Source organism: Montipora foliosa, chromosome 9, assembly GCF_036669935.1.
Source record: "Montipora foliosa isolate CH-2021 chromosome 9, ASM3666993v2, whole genome shotgun sequence".
NCBI lineage: Eukaryota > Metazoa > Cnidaria > Anthozoa > Scleractinia > Acroporidae > Montipora > Montipora foliosa.
In genome coordinates, this window is record NC_090877.1 from 31398385 (window position 1) to 31418181 (window position 19797).

At 39.1% G+C, this 19797-nt stretch overlaps 1 protein-coding gene across 2 annotated transcripts in view; it reads right to left on the bottom strand.

The window, feature by feature from the left end:
- Nucleotides 1-940: 940 nt before the first annotated feature.
- LOC137972046 (TATA element modulatory factor-like) overlaps nt 941-19797 on the bottom strand; it is a 52199-nt gene continuing 33342 nt past the window's right edge. Inside the window, exons 17-25 of one of the 2 annotated variants that reach the window (XM_068818852.1) lie at nt 18382-18451; nt 17679-17762; nt 15254-15331; nt 13501-13665; nt 12818-12943; nt 12601-12711; nt 4220-4529; nt 1909-1963; nt 941-1859 (exon numbers count right to left, since the gene is read on the bottom strand). In XM_068818852.1, coding sequence (XP_068674953.1) covers nt 4500-4529; nt 12601-12711; nt 12818-12943; nt 13501-13665; nt 15254-15331; nt 17679-17762; nt 18382-18451 — 664 coding nt within the window. In that variant the 3' untranslated portion in view covers nt 941-1859; nt 1909-1963; nt 4220-4499. Of the gene's footprint in view, nt 1964-4219; nt 4530-12600; nt 12712-12817; nt 12944-13500; nt 13666-15253; nt 15332-17678; nt 17763-18381; nt 18452-19797 lie in introns of both variants that reach the window. The other variant, XM_068818851.1, reaches the window with a different exon arrangement.

Genomic DNA, 19797 nt, shown 5'->3' on the forward strand with positions numbered 1-19797 from the left:
TTCTTTTTTTTCCAATAGTTTTATTCCCTTTTTTGTTTGCAATTTATGTTAACGTGAAATGCCACTTGCATTTTTTTTTTCAGTGTCGCCTTGCTCAGTTTATTTTTTGAATGGGAGATGTGCTCTCGGATGATGTAACTTTTGAGCGAATGAGAGCAGATTTCGGGTCGTGATTACCCCATATACTACTGGTAACGCCAAGCAGGGGCTCATAGACAATCTTGGACAAAATAAAATGGAACAGAAATGCCCCCTCTGCCCCAAATCAAGGATGAAGGTGCGTGAAGGCCAAAACGCGCCATTTTGCCATCACTGATTTTGGGGGGAGGGGTGGTCTCAATGTCCAAGATTGTAGCTTGTGTTTTCAGAAGTTTGTTTAAAGCACCCAAACGTTACTTAAGTGTTGGAGCAGATCGTGTTTGAAGTTCGTCCATTCTTGGTTGCATTACCGTATTTTACCGATTCTTGTACCAAGCCAACCTGGCGTGTTTCAATGAAATATATCAAAATGTGAATGATCTTGTTTTCAGAGATAAAGTGGAATAAAGTACATCAGTAAAACTCTTCTTTGACCTTCAACTGACAAAGTTGTTTTTATGACTTCTAATTTTAGCGTGATTCCTATTCGCTGGCTATTGACAGTTGATACTGAGATGGCTTTTTTTTTCGGCCTTTCCTTTCGCTCGCTGAGGGTGTGCTTGTTTTCTTTTAAAACTCATGAAGTTCCGAGTCAAGAAAAATGTATTGCTAAACTGGTGAATTGCAAAGTAAATTTCACTGGAAAAACCGATGTCGCACTCATCGCTTCGAGATTCATGCGATATCGGTTTTTAGCGTAATTTACCGTGGGATTCACTAGTTAGGCAATGAATTTTTCTATAGAAGAAAGCAAAGAAAATGATTTAACTATTAAAGCGGCAACCGGAAAGATCAAAACGCGGACAATTCGAAACCTTTTATTTTCACAAACCCTACAAGCAGTAAGAATAAATAACCAGAGAGCTCCGCTTTTAGGCTTGGCTAAATCTATATATTATCTCTGTGGTAATCAACCGCGCGGGAAAGGAAACTAGTTGAAGTCATGTGGAAGGTTCAACTGCACAAAGATTGCCGTGTCAAAATCCGACAAACCGAAATCGTACTGTTTGTTTCACATAGCTCCTTGCAAGAATCAAACAGTTATAACAGACTTTTGCTATAGAATGTTCTACCTAAATTTCAAATTTTGCTGGCCGTACAGCGGGCCGTAGTGTAGAATATGGCTCGCTAATTTAGCCAATCACAGCGCGCGTACTATTATTTTTACCTTTATGTGGAACAAGATTACTCGATTTATGACACTTCTTGATGCAATTACACTCAATCAGAATTTAGAGTTATAAAACTATCGGATCATTATAAGCTTTTTACTGTTGAACGTGAAGAATGCTTATACTATATGTAGTGCGGACTATACGATTACAAACCTACATTGGCCTTAAAATTGCCACTTTCACGGGGCACGTCACTTGAAGGGGTGTTAAAATTGCCAATTTTGAAGGGGCTTATAGTAAATGCCACCTCTTTCATTTTCTTTACCCGCCTTATGCAGATGCTGTATTTTTTCTACACAGAGTTACATAGGGTACTATTGGTAATTTTATTTAGTTAAACTTTCGTAGGGGACTTAGCCCAGAAGCTGATAATGATCCAAACTATCCGTATTTTAGCCAAAAATGCACTTAATGTTCATTTTAGAACATTTTAAATTAAGTCTTGATCAGTTGCAAAATGAAACCGTGATTGTACATTTGAGAATAACAAACCTGGAAACACCACCTTTTTTACATGTTTGCGGCGCCGAACTTAACATTTCTTCCCTATTAAAATATACATTTAAAACAAAGTGTGGCAACTTCTTTTGGCCGCCATTAAAACAATCAATCGCCTCTCCGTTTGAAACTGTAACCAAAAGTTGATCAGCCTGTGTCCCAATCTCGTACCCAGAGTCCTCGGGCTTCTTGGTCAGCGGGTGAGCGCCCGGAGAGACTCTGGGATAATCGACTCCATTTTCCCAGAAAACGTCAATCTCGTACCCAGAGTCCTCGGGCTTTTTGGCCAGCGGGTGAGCGCCTGGAGAGACTCTGGGATAATCGATTTGAACTATATTTTTGATTGGCCGCTTGCGTAACAATGGCAGTCCGACAGGAATTCGGTAAGTAATTCGGAAGCCCCAGAATTTGGAGGGAGATTCAAAATCTAAAACAAGTTTCAGTGCTGATTGATTTTTTCTACCTCAGAAATATATAAATCACAAAAATAATAACACGACGAGGTTTGAATTATGTCATATACCGCACGGGAATTTTCCCACGCTGCTAAAACTGCTAAAAAGTGATTACTGTTGCTGTTGGAAAAGTACCGTGGGAAAACATTACATCAGTCTCTTTGAGGAGAAATCCGTGGAATAAGGTCTTGTCGAAGCCATTCAGAATTACGGAAACATCAAATTGTAGAAGAAGAGGACATTTGTGTCGTTTCCACAAAAAAATTTGTCAATCGTGTTGCTCGCACGATGGCATTCTCATTGCATTCTGTACGGTGGAATGTACGCTGAAACACCAAAAATACACTCACCGAAAGCGTCAGAGGTTTCATCTTCACTTGCTCTTACAGCAAGCCAATGATCATTTCTCCAGTTTCTTTGTGTGTAAAGCTAAAATTCTTGTTTCTCAAACACCTTCAACCCGCCATTTCTACTGTTAACGGTTTTCTCTTTTCTGCTTCCGTTTAAACTCAACCATACGTCATAAGACCGGAACCCACGTTTTCTGGGAAAATGGAGTCGATTATCCCAGAGTCTCTACGGGCGCTCACCCGCTGACCAAAAAGCCCGAGGACTCTGGGTACGAGATTGAGAAAACGTGGGTTCCGGTCTTAATACGTATGCTTGAGTTTAAACGAAGGCAGAAAAGAGAAAACCGTACACAGAAGAAATGGCGGGTTGAAAGTGTTCGAGAAACAAGAATTTTAGCCTTACACACAAAGAAACTGGAGAAATGATCATTGGCTTGCTGTAAGAGCAAGTGAAGATGAAACCTCTGACGCTTTCGGTGAGTGTATTTTTAGTGTTTCAGCGTACATTCCATCGTTCAGAATGCAATGAGAATGCCATCGTGCAAGCAACACGATCACCAATTTTTTTGTGAAACGACACAAATGTCCTCTTCTTCTGCAATTTGATGTTTCCGTAATTCTGAATGGCTTCGACAAGACCTTATTCCACGGATTTCTCCTCAAAGAGACTGATGTAATGTTTTCCCACGGTACTTTTGCAACAGCAACAGTAATCACTTTTTAGCAGCGTGGGAAAATTCCCGTGCGGTATAAGACATAATTCAAACCTCGTCGTTTTATAGATCGTTTTCACTGTCACGCAATAAAAAAATAAATCGAAAACCATCCAGTGGAAAAAGTCAAGACTTCGTGATGTTGTAGAAGATAAACGAAGAAGAGACTTCTCCAAGTTTTAGGCCCGTGCGTTTCCCCAAACTTCAGATATTCGTCGAAATGTTTCGCAGAAATTTACAGAGCGCAGTATGAAAACGCCATGTTGGTGCACATCTGTGGTGCACCAATATGGCGGCCGGAAAATAGTGTCAACATCTGTTACTAACTTTGGCTATCTAGGCGAGTGATCATCTGTACTGAACAGACAGCTATTTACTTAAGCACTTTTCCTAATGCTTTAAATTCTAAAAAGGCCCAAAACCATGAGATAAATATATATTTCTCAATAAACTTGATCGTCGCCTCGTGTCACGCACCGCTATAACTCAGAAATTCAAAATGCTCTGGTTTCCAAACGAAGCACGCTATTGAGCTTTAAAATTGCAAATGGATACAAATTTACCGCCTCTTATGCCTGATGAGGATAAAAACTTTCGTGGCTCTTTAGTTTTCGATTTTAGAAAATGATGACGTCACGTGAAAACGATCTATTATTTTTGTGATTTATATATTTCTGAGGTAGAAAAAATCAAACAGCACTGAAACTAGTTTTAGATTTTGAATCTCCCTCCAAATTCTGGGGCTTCCGAATTACTTACCGACTTCCTGTCGGACTGCCATTGTTACGCAAGCGTCCAATCAAAAATATAGTTCAAGTCGATTATCCCAGAGTCTCTCCGGGCGCTCACCCGCTGGCCAAGAAGCCCGAGGACTCTGGGTACGAGATTGCCTGTGTCCACTAAGAATTAATGATATAACTGAACTCTTAAATATTTGCTTCGTTAATTATCCAATAACTATCAACATTTTTACGGGTATTGTTCTCATATGCGCATGACAACGTTCATACATTGGAATACTGTTGAAATCCCTTAGCTAATAACAAAAAACCGGCTATCACCATAAAGAGACAAAGCCAACAATATTGATACACTGAAATATGCGGTCCAAAGATAAATACTTGTGCTGACCATTCATTTCAATAATTGAACTGTCCTTTTGGCCTGTGGTCATCTCGAGGCGCCCAGAAGTTCTTGAATCTGTAAAAGAAAAATTGGTATTTGTTATTGAACGGTATCCTTTGTGTTCTCTACCATACTTAGGACTAACATTAATGTAGTATAGTTTCAGTATTGCGGACCTTTGACCTATGCTGAGTACGAGACCTGCCGGGTCAAAATTTGCGAAGTACCAGCGTTGACGTCTAACAGTGACGCACGCTTAGGAGAAAGAGAGTGGAAAGGAAACTACTTACACGAAACCTTTGGCTTTTCAGCGACTGCTTAAGTAACGTTTGTAAGTGCAATGATCTCAAAAGCTGAAACGCTTCTTTCCGCACTTCATATATGTCTTTCATGAGTGTAGTGTTCATGCTGACATTCCCTCCTGGTTTATTGCGAACTCACAAAATGCCCAACTCCCACCTGGCCTTTCCGCTCAATTCTTAGAGCAATGTACCGATATCACCGAGGTCCAGGCCAGCATGGGTACAAATTCCGTTCAAGCCTGTATTTTCACCCTTTCCTTCCGTTACTGCTTCAGTAACGTTCGTTAATTCAGTAATGTAGAAAACTTAATGTGCTTAACCTCCTTATAGGATAGGGGAGAAATCCGGTCGTTATATGGTACCAGATCTGGCGACTAGATTTATAGCGGGAGAAAAGCACAAGCCACTACGTGCAAACAGGCTTGCGTGCACAGTATTTACTATTAATTAATTAAAGCCTCCGATTTAACCAGTTCACCCCTGTGATCACTTGTCTTTCTTTTTTAAGAAATCACAATACATTAGAATAACACACTTTACGAAACATGCAATCGCTTTGCTTGATAGAGCGGTTTTCAGTTGAGTGTCGTCAAACAAATACCAAACGTAATTGCTTCGACGAATCACCGCAGCTGCAAAGAGCGCAATGAACCAATCCAAATTCGTAGCAATTCCATGCAAGTTGCTAAAAGCGTGGGTACAGTCGGTTTTCCTCTTATCGGTTAATAAACTGGCGCGAGATTTTTAAACCAATCACCAAGTGTAGCAATTACAATCGCGTAATTACTTTCGACAGTCATATAAAAAATTCTCTAAAGAGACCATCACACTATAGATTACACAGATATTGTTGGCCAAAATTAGGAAGGTGATTTCATCGCTGCGACTAAGCTGCAGAGAGATTAGCAACGATTCACGCCAAATTTGAGACATAAACGACACTGGTTTGCTTCAAGTACAGTTGCTCAAGACCAGGCTAATTCTGACAATTTACCTTGTATGATTTTAAATTGGAAAGGATACTTCAACACATATTTTCGTGGCTAGCCTGACATACATATTTTTCGAAACAAACGCATGTCAGGCTCGCCACGAAAATATTCATTGAAGTAACCTTGTATGACATCTAAATAGGTTTAGGAGGCCCTGTACGATATGAAGAGATTGATGGCGAATTAGAACACCCTGTGCGCGAAACCAGACGGTTAAAATTAGCCTTGGAAAAGGTTAAAGGAGTTCACGGGTTCAAGACCCCTTTTGACCACCGACTGACTAGAATTGCTCTGAAGCAATTTAAAATTGAGTTTTGGCATGTGATGCAATTGGGAATCCTTATGAGCTCAACACTAACAACGAACAGCCCAGTACCCCTTGGTTGAATATTCGTTTTCTCAAATCCAATTATCTTTAGATGACTTTTATCCAATTATCTTCTAGATGACTTTTGACTATTGATAGCTCCCGCCTGAGCTGAGAAAAGATGTTATATAATAAGGGTACCTTGATAATCACCTAACTGAAAGAGACCTGAAAGAAACCCAACTTTGCCATGCTACATTAGCAAGATCTTCCCGGATAATAATAATAATAATAATAATAATAATAATAATAATAATAATAATAATAATAATAATAATAATAATAATAATAATAATAATAATAGAAACAGCACTTATAAATACACGGTGTGTAAAAGCAGCTAAAAAGCTGATGTGGCCGTGTCAATCTTACAAAAATGCTATTTACTGAGTTTCCAGTATGGCAAACCCAGTCGGGGTCTACGTTTAGTTTGTTTGTTTTATTTTTACTGGGTTGCCAAACCCAGTCGGAAAATGGGTAGATTTCCGTTTTAGTATTTTTTTCCGTGTCGGTAAAAGTCTTGCCTGTCACTCCCCTGCTAAGTGGTGTCTTTGTGCATAGACTCTTCTGTGCGTATTTTGTTAGGTTTGAGGGGGCTGGGGTAATGCGTAGCTTGCTCTGCACAATTAACCTGTAATGGCGTCGGAAGTCATTGTAACGCGAATGGCGTTTTAGTACATCTTTAAAGAAAATATACCCATATGGAGCTCAAGAATGGAACGTCAAGACAGGCGGTGAAACATAAAGATCTGGAATCTTAAAAGCGACGAGTAATGGACTTCGACAGCGTGAATCTTTCGCCCGTCGAGCCGAAATCAAAATATGCTGTACTTCTAATATTTCGCCAAGCCTAAGGTGGTGTTACGTACAACACTGAAACCAAATGGAAATTTCTCTGGTAACTTACGGGTTCAACAAAGACAGAGAAGGAATCGAACACCACAGGTAGATCTGTGATCTCTGTTGTGTGTCTCACAGTGTTTACTGACGTCGCATCTATTTAAATTTTGCCTGTTTGTCTGGCAAGTAACATTCATTTTGTACTCAACTCTGCAAAGGTTAAAAAAAATTGTAAATGTGACAGGGAAAAATTACTTGAATGAAAGCTTGTTATCTCTTTTGTGCTTTATTATTTACGGTCAAGGTTCTTTCGAAAAGGGTTGAATGTGAACTGTCAGAAATTTATTTAATTGCATCTGCTTTGTGATTGTGTGTTTCGCTTGCACGCACGCAACTGAAATAGGAAGGGTTTCTTGCCTCTTATAGCAAATATGTTGCTTGTTTCAATAAATGTTTCGGTGGAAAATATTTCTGTGAAATTTCCAGCTTTTGTAAAGTTATCATGTTGTGTAATTTTCGAGCTTAGCAAATTTGCATACATGTGTGGGAATGTGATACGGGGAGAATTTTTGTGGTAACGCATAAGTCACGAAAATAAACAGGTCTGTTGGAAGCGTGCTTGAGTTTCAACAAAATGACCCCCAAAATCGGCAAAAGATTGTGATGCTAATGAATAATAAAGTAGCTGCTATTACCAAAACGATGGAATTACCTGGTGATAAATAACCTTGTCTTGGAGAGTAAATTTTTGATTTTCCAGAAACAATGGTCAACCTCAGAGAGTTGGGCGATTGTGATCTTTGTGTTGAATTCGCACATTTCTTGTCAAAATTTATAACAATCGAAAGAAAAAGAAAACTAACAAAAACAAAAACCCGGTAGCTTGGCATCATTTGACACAGTTGCTTCACTGTTTCGCAAGTAATTATGCCGCGGTAAAATAACGCGGTAACTTGATCAGAGCACCCGCTGAATTCGATGTGCGATTTACTCGGTGCAGCCAAACTTGTACAATTACAACAAAACAACTAAAATCTCCCAAACTATTTTTCGCTGGTGGTAACTTTTTATATTCGTGGTTCAAAATTAATGTTGTTTTCATGTCGTAGATTTTGTTACCGATGGCAAAATATTTTATTCTCGATCGACCGTCCTGAAACTTCCTTCTGCTCTTCTTAAAAATTGTGTATCCATATTTATTTACTTTTACATCAATATTTGTTTTGCATAAAGCAAGCTAACAAAATCTGTATCTTGCTTGGTTCGCAGTTGATAGCATGAAAATAGAATTTTCGGTCCTATGCTTCTGTTACTGAGTGGTATATTTCTTACTAACCCCGCCGAACATGTATTAACTTCAGCTTTCAACTTCAGCTTTCAACTTTTGTTTGTAAAGCTGTCAGATGCTGTCAGTGCACGCTTACACTTGTGGTGGAAAGAAGTTGCATGATCAACATGTCAGCCCAGAAGCCAATGTTTCTCGATTCCCTTTTATTTTCTTCAATCTCTCTGGGTTCAGTACTTTGCTAGTAACCACATGTCTCCTCAAGGGGCTATTTATCTAAGACTTCTACCATGGCGCTACAATGATAGACAATACCAAAACAATATCGTGTACTGTTACACCTACATATTACGCAAAGACAACTGTCAACATGTCATCCCAGAAGACAATGTTTTTCACTTCCCATTTATTTTCTTCAATCTTTCTGGGCTCAGTACTTTGCTAGTAACCACATGTCTTCTCAGGCTATTTACCCAAGACTTCTACCATGGCACTACAATGATAGACAATACCAAAACAATATCGTGCACTGTTAGAGCTACATGTTACGCAAGGACAACTTGAATCTCCTGGAAGACAACACACAGCTTACTTGACTTTATGGAATAAATCGCTGTGTTACTTCACTACCACACGTAAGCAATGCGTGTCAATTTTTTTTAAAGAGGACAGGAATTTCTTCTTTCTGACAAATGATTAATTAATAGGCCGGTAGCCAGGTTTTTAACCTCAGAAAAGGATCTGTTTCGTCGTACGAACGTGTGAGGACCTGTGAGCCAAAGGGCCTCTGCTGGTATGGCTTCTGGTATGACTTCTGGTATGACTTCTGGGTGACCCTCCCTTCCCCCCCCCCCCCCCCCCCCCCCCAAACTGGAAAAAAATTGCGTGGAACGCTGCACGTACCACAGGCAACCCAGTGTACCCTCACGGAGGGTCTAGTTTTTCTTTTTTTTTCCGTGTCGGTAAAAGTCTTGCCTGTCACTCCCCTGGTAAGTGGTGTCTTTGTGCATAGAGCCTTCTGCGCGTATTTTCTTAGGATCGAGAGGGTAGTGGGAAATGCGTAGATTTCTCTGGTGGACACAGTAGAACGATTAACTTAACCGGCAATGGCGTCGAAAGTCATGTGACGCGAATGGCGTTTTAGTGGATCTTTGAACAAAATATACCCTTATGAAGCTCAATAATGGAAAGTCAATTGGATATACAGGCGGTGGAATCTTAAAAGCGACGAGTAATGGACTTCGACAACAATCTATCGCCCGTCGAGCCGAAATCAAAGTGAGCTGTATTTCAAATCTTTTACCAAGTGTGCTGTTATGTAGAACACTGACACCAAATGGAAAATTCTCTGGTAACTTATGGGTTCAACAAAGACAGAGAACGAATCGAACACCTTACGTGGATCTGTGATCAACTCTGCACTGTCTTCAGTAAAAACATAATTGGAAATGTGACAGCCAAGAATTATTTGAAAGAAAGCTTGTCGTCTATTTTGTGCTTCATTATTCAAGGAAAAGGTGGAAACGGTTTGATCCTGAAATTTAGTTTGTTGCAATATTGCGCATATTTGACAGGATTGAGTTTCTTCTCTTCACGCACGTAATGAAATAGAAGGGGTTTTTGCCTCTCATAGCAAATATGTTGTTTGCTTCCAAAAATTGTTCGCTGGAAAAGGTGGCCTTTATGAATTCATCATGTTTTATGATATGCAAGCTTAACTGGATAGTTTTTATGGCCATAGAAAAAGTATTTTTTTGTTATTCAAGGAAAATGTTCTTCAGGAAACCTGAAGTACATGGTAATTTGACACGATTGAGTTTCTTGTCTTCACGCACGCAATGAAATAGGAAGAGGTTTTCGCCTCTAAGAGCAAATATGTTGTTTGTTTCAATAAATTTTTCGCTGGAAAAGGATTCTGTGGTATTTTCTGCCTTTGTGAATTATAATATCATGTTGTGTATTGAATTTCCGAGCTTAAGGTTGAAATGTGATATGGAGAAGCTTTTTAGTATTGCTCTGTAAGCAGGAAGGGTTCACAGGCCTGTTGGAAGCGTGCTTGAGTTTCAACAAAATGAGCCCCAACATCAGTGATAAATTGTGACGCAGATGAATAATAAAGTAGCTGCTATTTCCAAAATGATGGAATTACCTGGTGATAAATAACGTCGTACGCGTCTTGGAGAGTACATTTTGACTTTGCATAAACAAATTGTCAACCTCAAGAGTTGGGCGATTGTGATCTTTGTTTTGACTTCGCTCATTTCATTGTCAAACTTTATAACACTTGACAGAAAAAGAAACTTACAAAAACCCGGTATCTTGCCATCATTTGACACAGATGCTTCACTGTTTGGCGAGTAAACATGCCGCGGTAACTTAATCACGGCGCCCGCTGAATTCCGGCCATGTCACTTTTGATTTTGCGATTTATTTGAACGTAGCAAAAATCTCCCAAAATGTTTGTCGCTGATCGTAACTTTTTATATTCTATATTCACGGTTCAAAATTAATGTTGTTTTCATGTCGTAAATATTTTATTCTCGATCGACCGTCCCGGAAACGTCCTTCTGCTCTTTCCAAAAACTTTGTATCAATAGTTATTTACTTTTGCATCAATATTTGTTTTGCATAAAGCAAGCTAACAAAATCTGTACCTTGCTGAGTTCGCATTTGTTAGCGTTGATAGTATTTTCGGTCCGATGCTTCTGTTTTACGAGGGGTATATTGTTTTGGTCTCCCATCCTGATACTAACCCCGCCGGACAGGGGACTACTTCAGTGAACTTTAGAATTACAAAGCTATCAGATGCTCAGAGGGCACGCTTAAACTTGTGGTGAAAAGAAGTTGTGAGGGAACTTGAAAATTATCAACATGTCAGCCCAGAAGCCAATGTTTCTCGCTTCTCTTTTATTTGTTATTCTTCAGAGACTGGAATGCTGTAGTTCAATACCACACAATTCAGTGCCTTCTGATTTTCTGTAACACGTACCACAGGCAACCCAGTGTATGCTTCACGGAAGCATCTCGTTACATAAAAAATGCGAAGAATAGAGCTCTTCTCTTGACTGAGGGAGAGAAGAGCTCTGGGGAACCCTGAAACAAAGTGTCTTCTCATTGGTTTTCGTGAATAACACTGAATCAAAAGAGTCTCTAATCCGTGCATTCATATTAGCATGAGTAGTGAGCAGGCAAATTTCCCTTTCGTAAACGGTCGTTTGCCAATTGAAACGGTTGTTGCCATTTCTCAGAACGGTCGTTGCCATTTGAAACGGTGGATGCCATTTATAACGGTCGACTGCACACTTCACTTCAAAGAAAATTAAAGGAAACAAACTATGAAAAAACATTAACAAAAATTAAGACAAAAAAGGAAAAAAAACATTTATAAAAGAAAAACTGGAGGAAAAAAAGAGTCCGAAAATTTCAAGAGTCGAACTCGGGTTCTTAGCCCTCACCCTAAACAGAACCCTAACCCGAACCCTAACTCATATGACCAGCGAGACACAACTCCCAGTAACCGCAACCTTTTGAGTTCTTAGACCTAATGAGTGTAATTCAGAGCTAAAAAATGGCATCAACCGTTTCAAATGGCAACGATCGTTCTGAGAAATGGCAACGACCGTTTACGAAAGGGAAATAAGCGGCGCCGTAAGGTTGAAATATAGCCAATTTTTGGCTATAAGAACCTTACGACGCATCTTCTCCTACATAGAGTTTCTCAGAGCCTTGGGTCGATCCGAGGCTCTGGTGACGAGAATAAAAAAAACTAAAAATAGTCATTAGTAACGTCAACAAGAGAAAAAGTCATCACCGCTCGAAGGTTTCACGTTTGAATCGAGCGATATTTCATTTAAAACACTTTTGACTGTGTGATATTTTGAATTTGTTAAACTCCTTGCAAACTAAGGAATCATCTACCAGATTCGATAATCTGCGACCTCCGATATTTGATCAGTGGCTAAAGCTATTTCAAGGTTGGGATAGGTGTTAACGAGATTATGGACGTTACTTTTTCTTTGGAGCGGATTCAGCTTCCATCACAACTGGAAAATTTAAGGTGCTTCGGAATCCGCTCCTGAAAATTTTCCAAGTTCGCAGGGAGTTTCACCTTGGCCTGCGATCACTCTTCAGTAATAAAAAAAATGGGATCATCGAGTTCGTTTTTGAGAGATAAGCGTTTAAAGACAAAATAAGGGTTGCTTTTAGATGACTCTTCTGATGCTAAGGTAGCCTTCTACGTCAAAATGAGTGCACTTCGTTCAATAATAACTGGTGTTCAGCCGTATCGAAAGAGCACTGGTACCAAAGGTCCTTACCTAACTGTCCAGATCATCAATATCTAAAAAAATTGTGGTTTCACCTGTGATTTGTACATTGATTTAACATCTTCCAAGTCCATCCTCAGTTCATCACATTCTTCAGCTTTTTCACCGTACATCTGCAACACAGCATTATGACGCTGCTCCAGTTCCTGAAAAAAAAAAAAGCAAGCAAAGCCACCACTTGTTTGTAATGTACTCCTACTACATTTGTTGAAACGTGTACATGTATCCTGCAAATTATCCATCGTGAGTTACCTTGTGTCGTACTTGTAGTTCATTTAACAACCCACTGTTTCTCTCAAAGTTTTCCATCCTTGATGTCAAATGGGTTAAATCTTCTGTCAGTGAATCACGCGTCTTTTGCAGAGATTGAATTTCTTCCTTTGGTAATTAAAGGACATTCAAATATGAAAATAATTTATGATTAATAATTTAATGACTAATTTGCTACAAGCAATCTGAAATTACTTAAATTTGATTGAAGAGGTGGGAAGATCTGATGCAGACTGCGCCGTAGGAATCAGAGTCCCAGGACAACGAACAGAATCTAGAACAACAGTCGCATTATTGGTGGTCATGTGAAACACTGAAATGTCACAGAAACGTAAGCCATCAATTACTGAAGGAGACTAAGCATGAAATTTAAAAGAAGATTTTAAGGACTATGGTCTGTTTTATCACGGAAACTGACGTCTGGTCGATCAACAAGAACACAATTCCTTTTTTTTTTTTTTTAGAAATTGAACACATTTACAAACTTCCTTATCCACCTGGAATTACCGGAGTAATGAATATGGTGGGTATTAAGAAAAATTGTATGATAACGATAATTGAGAATACTTCTGGAGATCTACTTTTAGGGTGGGTGGGTACAATTTATTGCCTATCTAGTTTGATTCTCGTTTTGTTTTGTTACTTCGTTGCTTTTCGTTGCGTACCTGTAAAAGCTCAATTTCGCCATCCTTTTGTTTGACATGAGCCTGCAGTCGTTCCACCATAGCGGTACTACCCGCGACGAATCCTCTGGATAAACCATCAATAATGCTACTGCTGCTACTCTGCCGCAAAAGTGGATTGTGAGGGGAGGACTCGTGGAGGTCATCCTATAACAACCACAATGACATTACGAGATAAATATCGGAATCCACACGATTTCATGTGCAACTTTGGAACATGGGCTGGTTCATTTTGCGGTCTTTGATAAAATATGCGAGGGCTTTATCTCAAACTGAACTCTAATCGGTCTTTTCTTATCAACGGCATTTTCAAAATTTTGCGAATAAAACGAAGGTGAATCACTAATCACGACGCAAGTCACTAGAGAGCTCATTGAGTCACGGACGCCAACCGGAGTTAAATATTTCGGATGTCAGGACAATGATCTCTCCCAGATTTTCAAACTAATCGTCTCTACCAGCGAAAAGATATTTACAATATTAATGTGGTAGTGTGAAGACAAGTTAAACAGGAAAATAATTCACTTCCGGTTACCGTCCGTGGCTCGTAAACGTGGCGTAGTTAAGCTCCCTATTGTCTTGTTGGTAACATCGTAATATATTTGTGCAAGTGAGTTGTACCTGACTAAAATGGTTCTCATTATTAAGATGAATGGCAAACATGTTGCGCCATTTTTATCTGGACAAGACACCTTTTTATTCGCTTCAAAAGTTGCCACCTTCCTCGTAGTTCAATTCACGTTACGGACGGTTTAAAAAGCAATTCAACACCGCAAAGTAAATTGGGACGACGCCAAATGAAGAACAGACAGACCCAGGCCTCTTACTGACTCGGTCGCGGAGCAAATCACTACCAATTTTGCTAACTTGTACAGTGAATGTGAACGACATTCCGAGAAAAAATTGAGAAAACCTGTTTTCGAGAAGAAAAAAAGACTCATCTGAACAATGACAAACATTTTAGGCTTGCCGCATACAATACGAGATCACCATTGATTAGCTATTGGTTATTTCCATTGTCTATTTTCAAAGTAGAATGTATTCAAGTAGGGTTGGCACAGTGGTGAGAGCACTCTACTCAGGGAGGTTTTTCTCTGGGTAACACGGTTTTCTGTGACATCAAAAAGCAACATTTGATTTGAACTATTCAAATTCTGTGTGATTTATTTGATTTACAGTCTCTCCGATTCAGTAGAGGAGAACCTGTGCCCTCCTAGCTGAACTTAATAATACGGTGCATTGTCGCTATTGACTGAGATGGAAATTGTTAACCGCGGTAGATGATGATATGAAGAGATAATATATTTTCAATGATGGTGACTCGGGTATAGTCGAAAAAAAAAAAAAAAGAGAAAAAAACAAGTGCTCGTTTGCAATTCCGATTACTAGTAAGTTTTAAGTCTTCTAGCGCTGGGGCACTAATTGGGGACATTGTGCATAGAAATCAAATCATTTGTTGGTTTTTGAGGAGAGGGCAAAACAGGAGTACCTAGAGAAAAACCTCTCGAAGCAGAGTAGTGAATCAACAAACTCTACCCACATATGACGCTGAGTCTGGGAATTGATCCCAGACCACAATGGTGGGAGGCGGCTGGTCTCAAAACTGCGCCAGCCAGCCCTAATCCCCAAAAAAACATGGCTACTTTTTACTGGATATGGAATTTCAAACCATTTAACTCACGAAAAACACTTAGAAAACTAGAGAATCTAAATTCAATTATGAATTTGCGCAAACCTGTGGCTTCCCGCTAACAGAAGAAGGTGATGGTGGAACTCCGGACAGGTTCGTCGATTGGTGCCGGAAAGTTCTTTCCTAGGACAAACAAAGCAGTGCAGTCTTTGTTGATGAAAAAGAAAATTGAACGACAGAAAAACGAAGAAAACGGTTGGGTCATTTTTCTTGATGAATAAAGTATTCAGACGATCATCTTGAAGTGCAGGAAAGGGTCGTGCCCAAACAAAATAATGTTTGTTGCTACTTACAAAGCCACGTCATTTAAATCCGAGCTACTTGTTCACAGATTCTCATATTAGCGGAGCTCCGGCCGCCAAGCGGAGCACCAAGGGCATAGGACCGATGAGTTGCTTTTCTCATGGTAATCATGGCTAGCGGTATTGCTCGCGGGCAGGTACGTACTATGCAGTTGCCCAACATATTGTTTACGAATTCCCAAATTTTTAACCCTGTTCGTACGGCTAGGTTTTGAGACAAAGGTTGTTGAAATGTCTAGTTTCCAGCCCCCCTCGAGGAGCTCGGTCACTATATTTAGCATTAAGCAATATTTATTCCTTGGTATTGCGCAAATTAACATATATCAAATGAACAAAAGGCAAATTACAGCGTTAAAACTTACTAAAAATATATTAAACTAGACGCTCTACGAGCGTAAACTGGGTTTGCCTGTGATATGTGTTACACAAAAACAAAAGGCACTGAGCTGGGTGGTATTGAACTGCAGCGTTCCAGTATAAATTGTTTTCAAGTTGAAGACTTGTAGACCATTTGAAGGGTGACCGAGATGTCGTGCAAGCGGTGACCCTTTGTCTCACACGTTCACAAGTAATAAATTCAGTTCAAAGATAACAAAACTGGCCTGCAAGCAGGCTGTTCTCTTGAAAATGGCGCGCGGTAAAAAAAAAGGGGGCATGGTTACTAGTTTCTTTCGAAACAAACCGAAACTAGTAACCAAGCCCCTATAATTCGACCGCGCGCCATTTCAATGGAACAGCCTGCTTGCTTGTTTGTAATTGAAAATCTATAAATCTATGAGATCCGAAAACAAACTTGCGAACACGCGAACCTGAATTATCGCAAACCATAATGCTGACAAACACAAAAGCGAAGGAAATGGTTAATAAATACGAAATTTTGTTCTATATGAATAATTTTGGGTTAGATTAAAGCGATATATTGTGGAAAAATATTCGTGTTAATGAGTAATGTAAACAATCTTCGCACTAGCAAGTTGTAGCAATAAATAGGCCACTTCAGAAAATACCATAATACTCTTTTTTGTCTCCCCAAATTTTGCATGAGTATTGTTTTTGTTTTCTCTTGGGACCATTGTAAGTCCCACGAGAAACTGGAAACAATGCTTATGCAAAATTTGGAGGGACAGACAAAGATTATTATGGTATTTTCCAAAGTGGCCTATTGGGTTAACCAGGAACCAGTTAGAGAAGTACTGTTGGCTTCCTAAATAAACTTCATTATCCATTATGGAGACAAAACAAATATTTTTCTGACGTTAAAAACTATAGTTACCTTTTAATCATTTGCCAGAAAGAACGCGACGAAAAATTCCTGTCATGTCTATGAAAACTACTCGGGTTAAAAACTTCAACCCATGTATGCAAATTAGTTAAGCTCGAATATTACACAACACGATGAATTCACAAAGGATGAAAATTTTTACAAAACTTTTTTCCGGCGAAAAATGTTATTGAAACATATTTGCTATTGGAGGCAAAAAAGAAGAAACCCAATCCGTGTCAAAATTTATAACCATACGCAACAAAGACTTTTTCCGACACGAAAAAATAAAATAAAACGGAGAAATTTAACTCGTTTTCTGACTGGATTGCCATTTGGCCACCTAGTAAATATCGAATTAAACGCGGATATATCTATAATGACCCCCTTACTTAATTGTTTACACTTAACCTATTATGAAAAGTGATAACTAAAGAAATTATGTATGTTTCATTAAAACTTTAGTTCTAAATTGTATGCAAGTTTAAAATACTTTCCCCTGATTTGCAATTATCCGTTAGGTAAAATAACATTTTACATCATTTGCAGTGACTAACACTTCAGAAGAGACAACCTGTTGCATTAATTTCACAGATTTCAAAATCTTGATCTTTTTATTTGGAAAACTGTAGTAAGACACCATTTAACCGTCGACACTCTTCGTCAGTGTTCAGGTGGAAACGGTTTGGATAATATTTTTTCCCCCGCATTTTCGCCGGTTTCAATCTGAAAAGATAATTCCGAATATTCGATTGCCGGTCGGAAATTTGTTTGGCACTCTCATTTTTAAGGAAAATGCACGACTGTGATGGTATTTGGCAACCTACTCAGTGTGGCTAATTTTAAGACTAATTTTCCTCAAGAAGACACTTCTTTTAATTCCACTGAATAACACTTGGAAACCAACCTTCTCATCCATAGCATTTTGGAACCTTTTTTTCTCTGTTTCCATCTTACTCTTTTCGACAGCCAGTTGTTGTTCAAGTAAAGCCTGTACGAAGAATGTCATAAACACGCATTTAAAAGGTATTTTGAATATCCTTTTCGACATTGAAAGAACTATATTAAGAAAAAGAATACTCCCTCCCATTTACTGACAACCAGCTGGCTCCATAATTGCTACAGTGCCAGCCAAAAAAAACACTTAAAGTTTTCAAATAAGTCTTCTAATATAAGAACAATAAAGTACAGGCCCCATTTCAGAGTCCTTGTTAATAACATTCCTTGGCCGCTTAACAAACCCACACGCTATTCGCCAAGGATGAGGAACAAATTCCCAATTGTTGTGGTCTGGAAATGTGAGTTGTAAGGGCCTACTATAAGTGGAGGTTTGTTCTGTTGTGTGGTCTTTGATGACCACCTGGGTGGTGATACTCACACCAAATAATTGCAAAGAAAGTGCTACTTTTGAAATTCTAATGTAAGCCAAAAGCCAAAAACAGGTTGCTGTGGACTATCCTTTCATAACTTGTAAGAACACAGCACATGACCAACAAGCAAAACAGACACGTGTCCCTCAGGACGGTGTGCTATGCCCTTTGGCATGGCACAGAGGCAATAAATCACACATTCCCTTATCACAAAGTCAATATAACCTTCACAAATCCTACCTTTTCCACATTATTGTCTTCCATCATTTTACGGTATTTGATTTCCAGTGCTTCAGCTCTGGCAGCTTCCCTAAAGACAATTTTTCAAACTGTTAGGTTGGACTACGATGCAATGAGGAATAATTTTGCACAAATGCCAACAATTACTAAAAGAGTAGTTTAGCTTATTCCAGGTTAACTCTGTTCGCCGACAAACTAAACCACCAGTAAATACCACTTTAAATCTGTGAATCTATCAATACATATCTAAAGTTACAAATGCCGACTAACTGCATTTACTCCTCTTTGATTCGTGAATTTGTAACATTAATTATAGGACCATTTTGTTGATTTTATCCTTGCATTTTTCTTACTTTTATATTTAAGTTGGGCATACGTTTAGCGGTATCTTATTCGTAGTTCTTTTAAATGAAAAACCAATGACGGAAGCCATAATGAAAAGTATGGTTGCAAGTATGTACAGCATGTACGTTTTGGGCCAGGTATATACTACTCAGCTGCACAAAAGACCAAAAAGGTTTTTAGGCCGAAGTGGGTAATGTAAATTAAAGTAGCAGATTTTCATCATTTCACGTATGGGCTTATTTCCACACCAGGGGCCCGTTTCTCGAAAGTCCCGAAAACTTTTCGGAACCGAAAAGTCATTTATGAAACTGCAAACCGCTTGTTTTGGAAAGTCGATCTTTTAACATATTTTTAAGGTAACGAAAAGAAAAAGGACTGTGAAGCTTGACGACTTAAATCCTCTCCGTTCTTGAAATACAAACGAATTGTGACACCCGAAAACGGACCGTAAAGTTTCGGGACTTTCGAGAAACGGGATCAAAAGATGGATAGCGCTATCCGCCGGATAAATCACTATCCACTGGATAGCGTTATCCATCTTTTGAACAATCTGGGGCCAGAGCGGTGATTTATAAGCATCATAAGTTACCAACACGTAGTTCAATCACTAAAATATTCCAGCTAAAGCAATATATGGTGGAAGGATTTTCCAGGCAGTGTGTTTCCCGTTTATGTAGCATTACTTTTGGTCCTAGCCGGGTCCGTTATTTAAAAGGTGGATAATGCTATCCACCGGATAAATCACTATCCATTGGATAGCGCAATTGGTTTCTCTGACTGATCCACTGGATAGTGATTTATCTGGGGGATAGCGTTATCCATCGTTTGAACAACTGGGTCCTGGATGTTTTCAAGCTTCTTTCGCAACTGCCCAAGTTGCTTTATATGCATGATTGTGACGACCACTTTCACTGAGACATATACTCCGCAGTTTAAATACACTGTCTATCAAAATGTCATACATTCTTTATGTCATTCATTATGATTCACCCATTACGGGACGCAATACAAACTTACAAAGTGACCAGCTCTCAGATGGCTTGATAGTTCAGATGGTAGAGCAAGTGCATT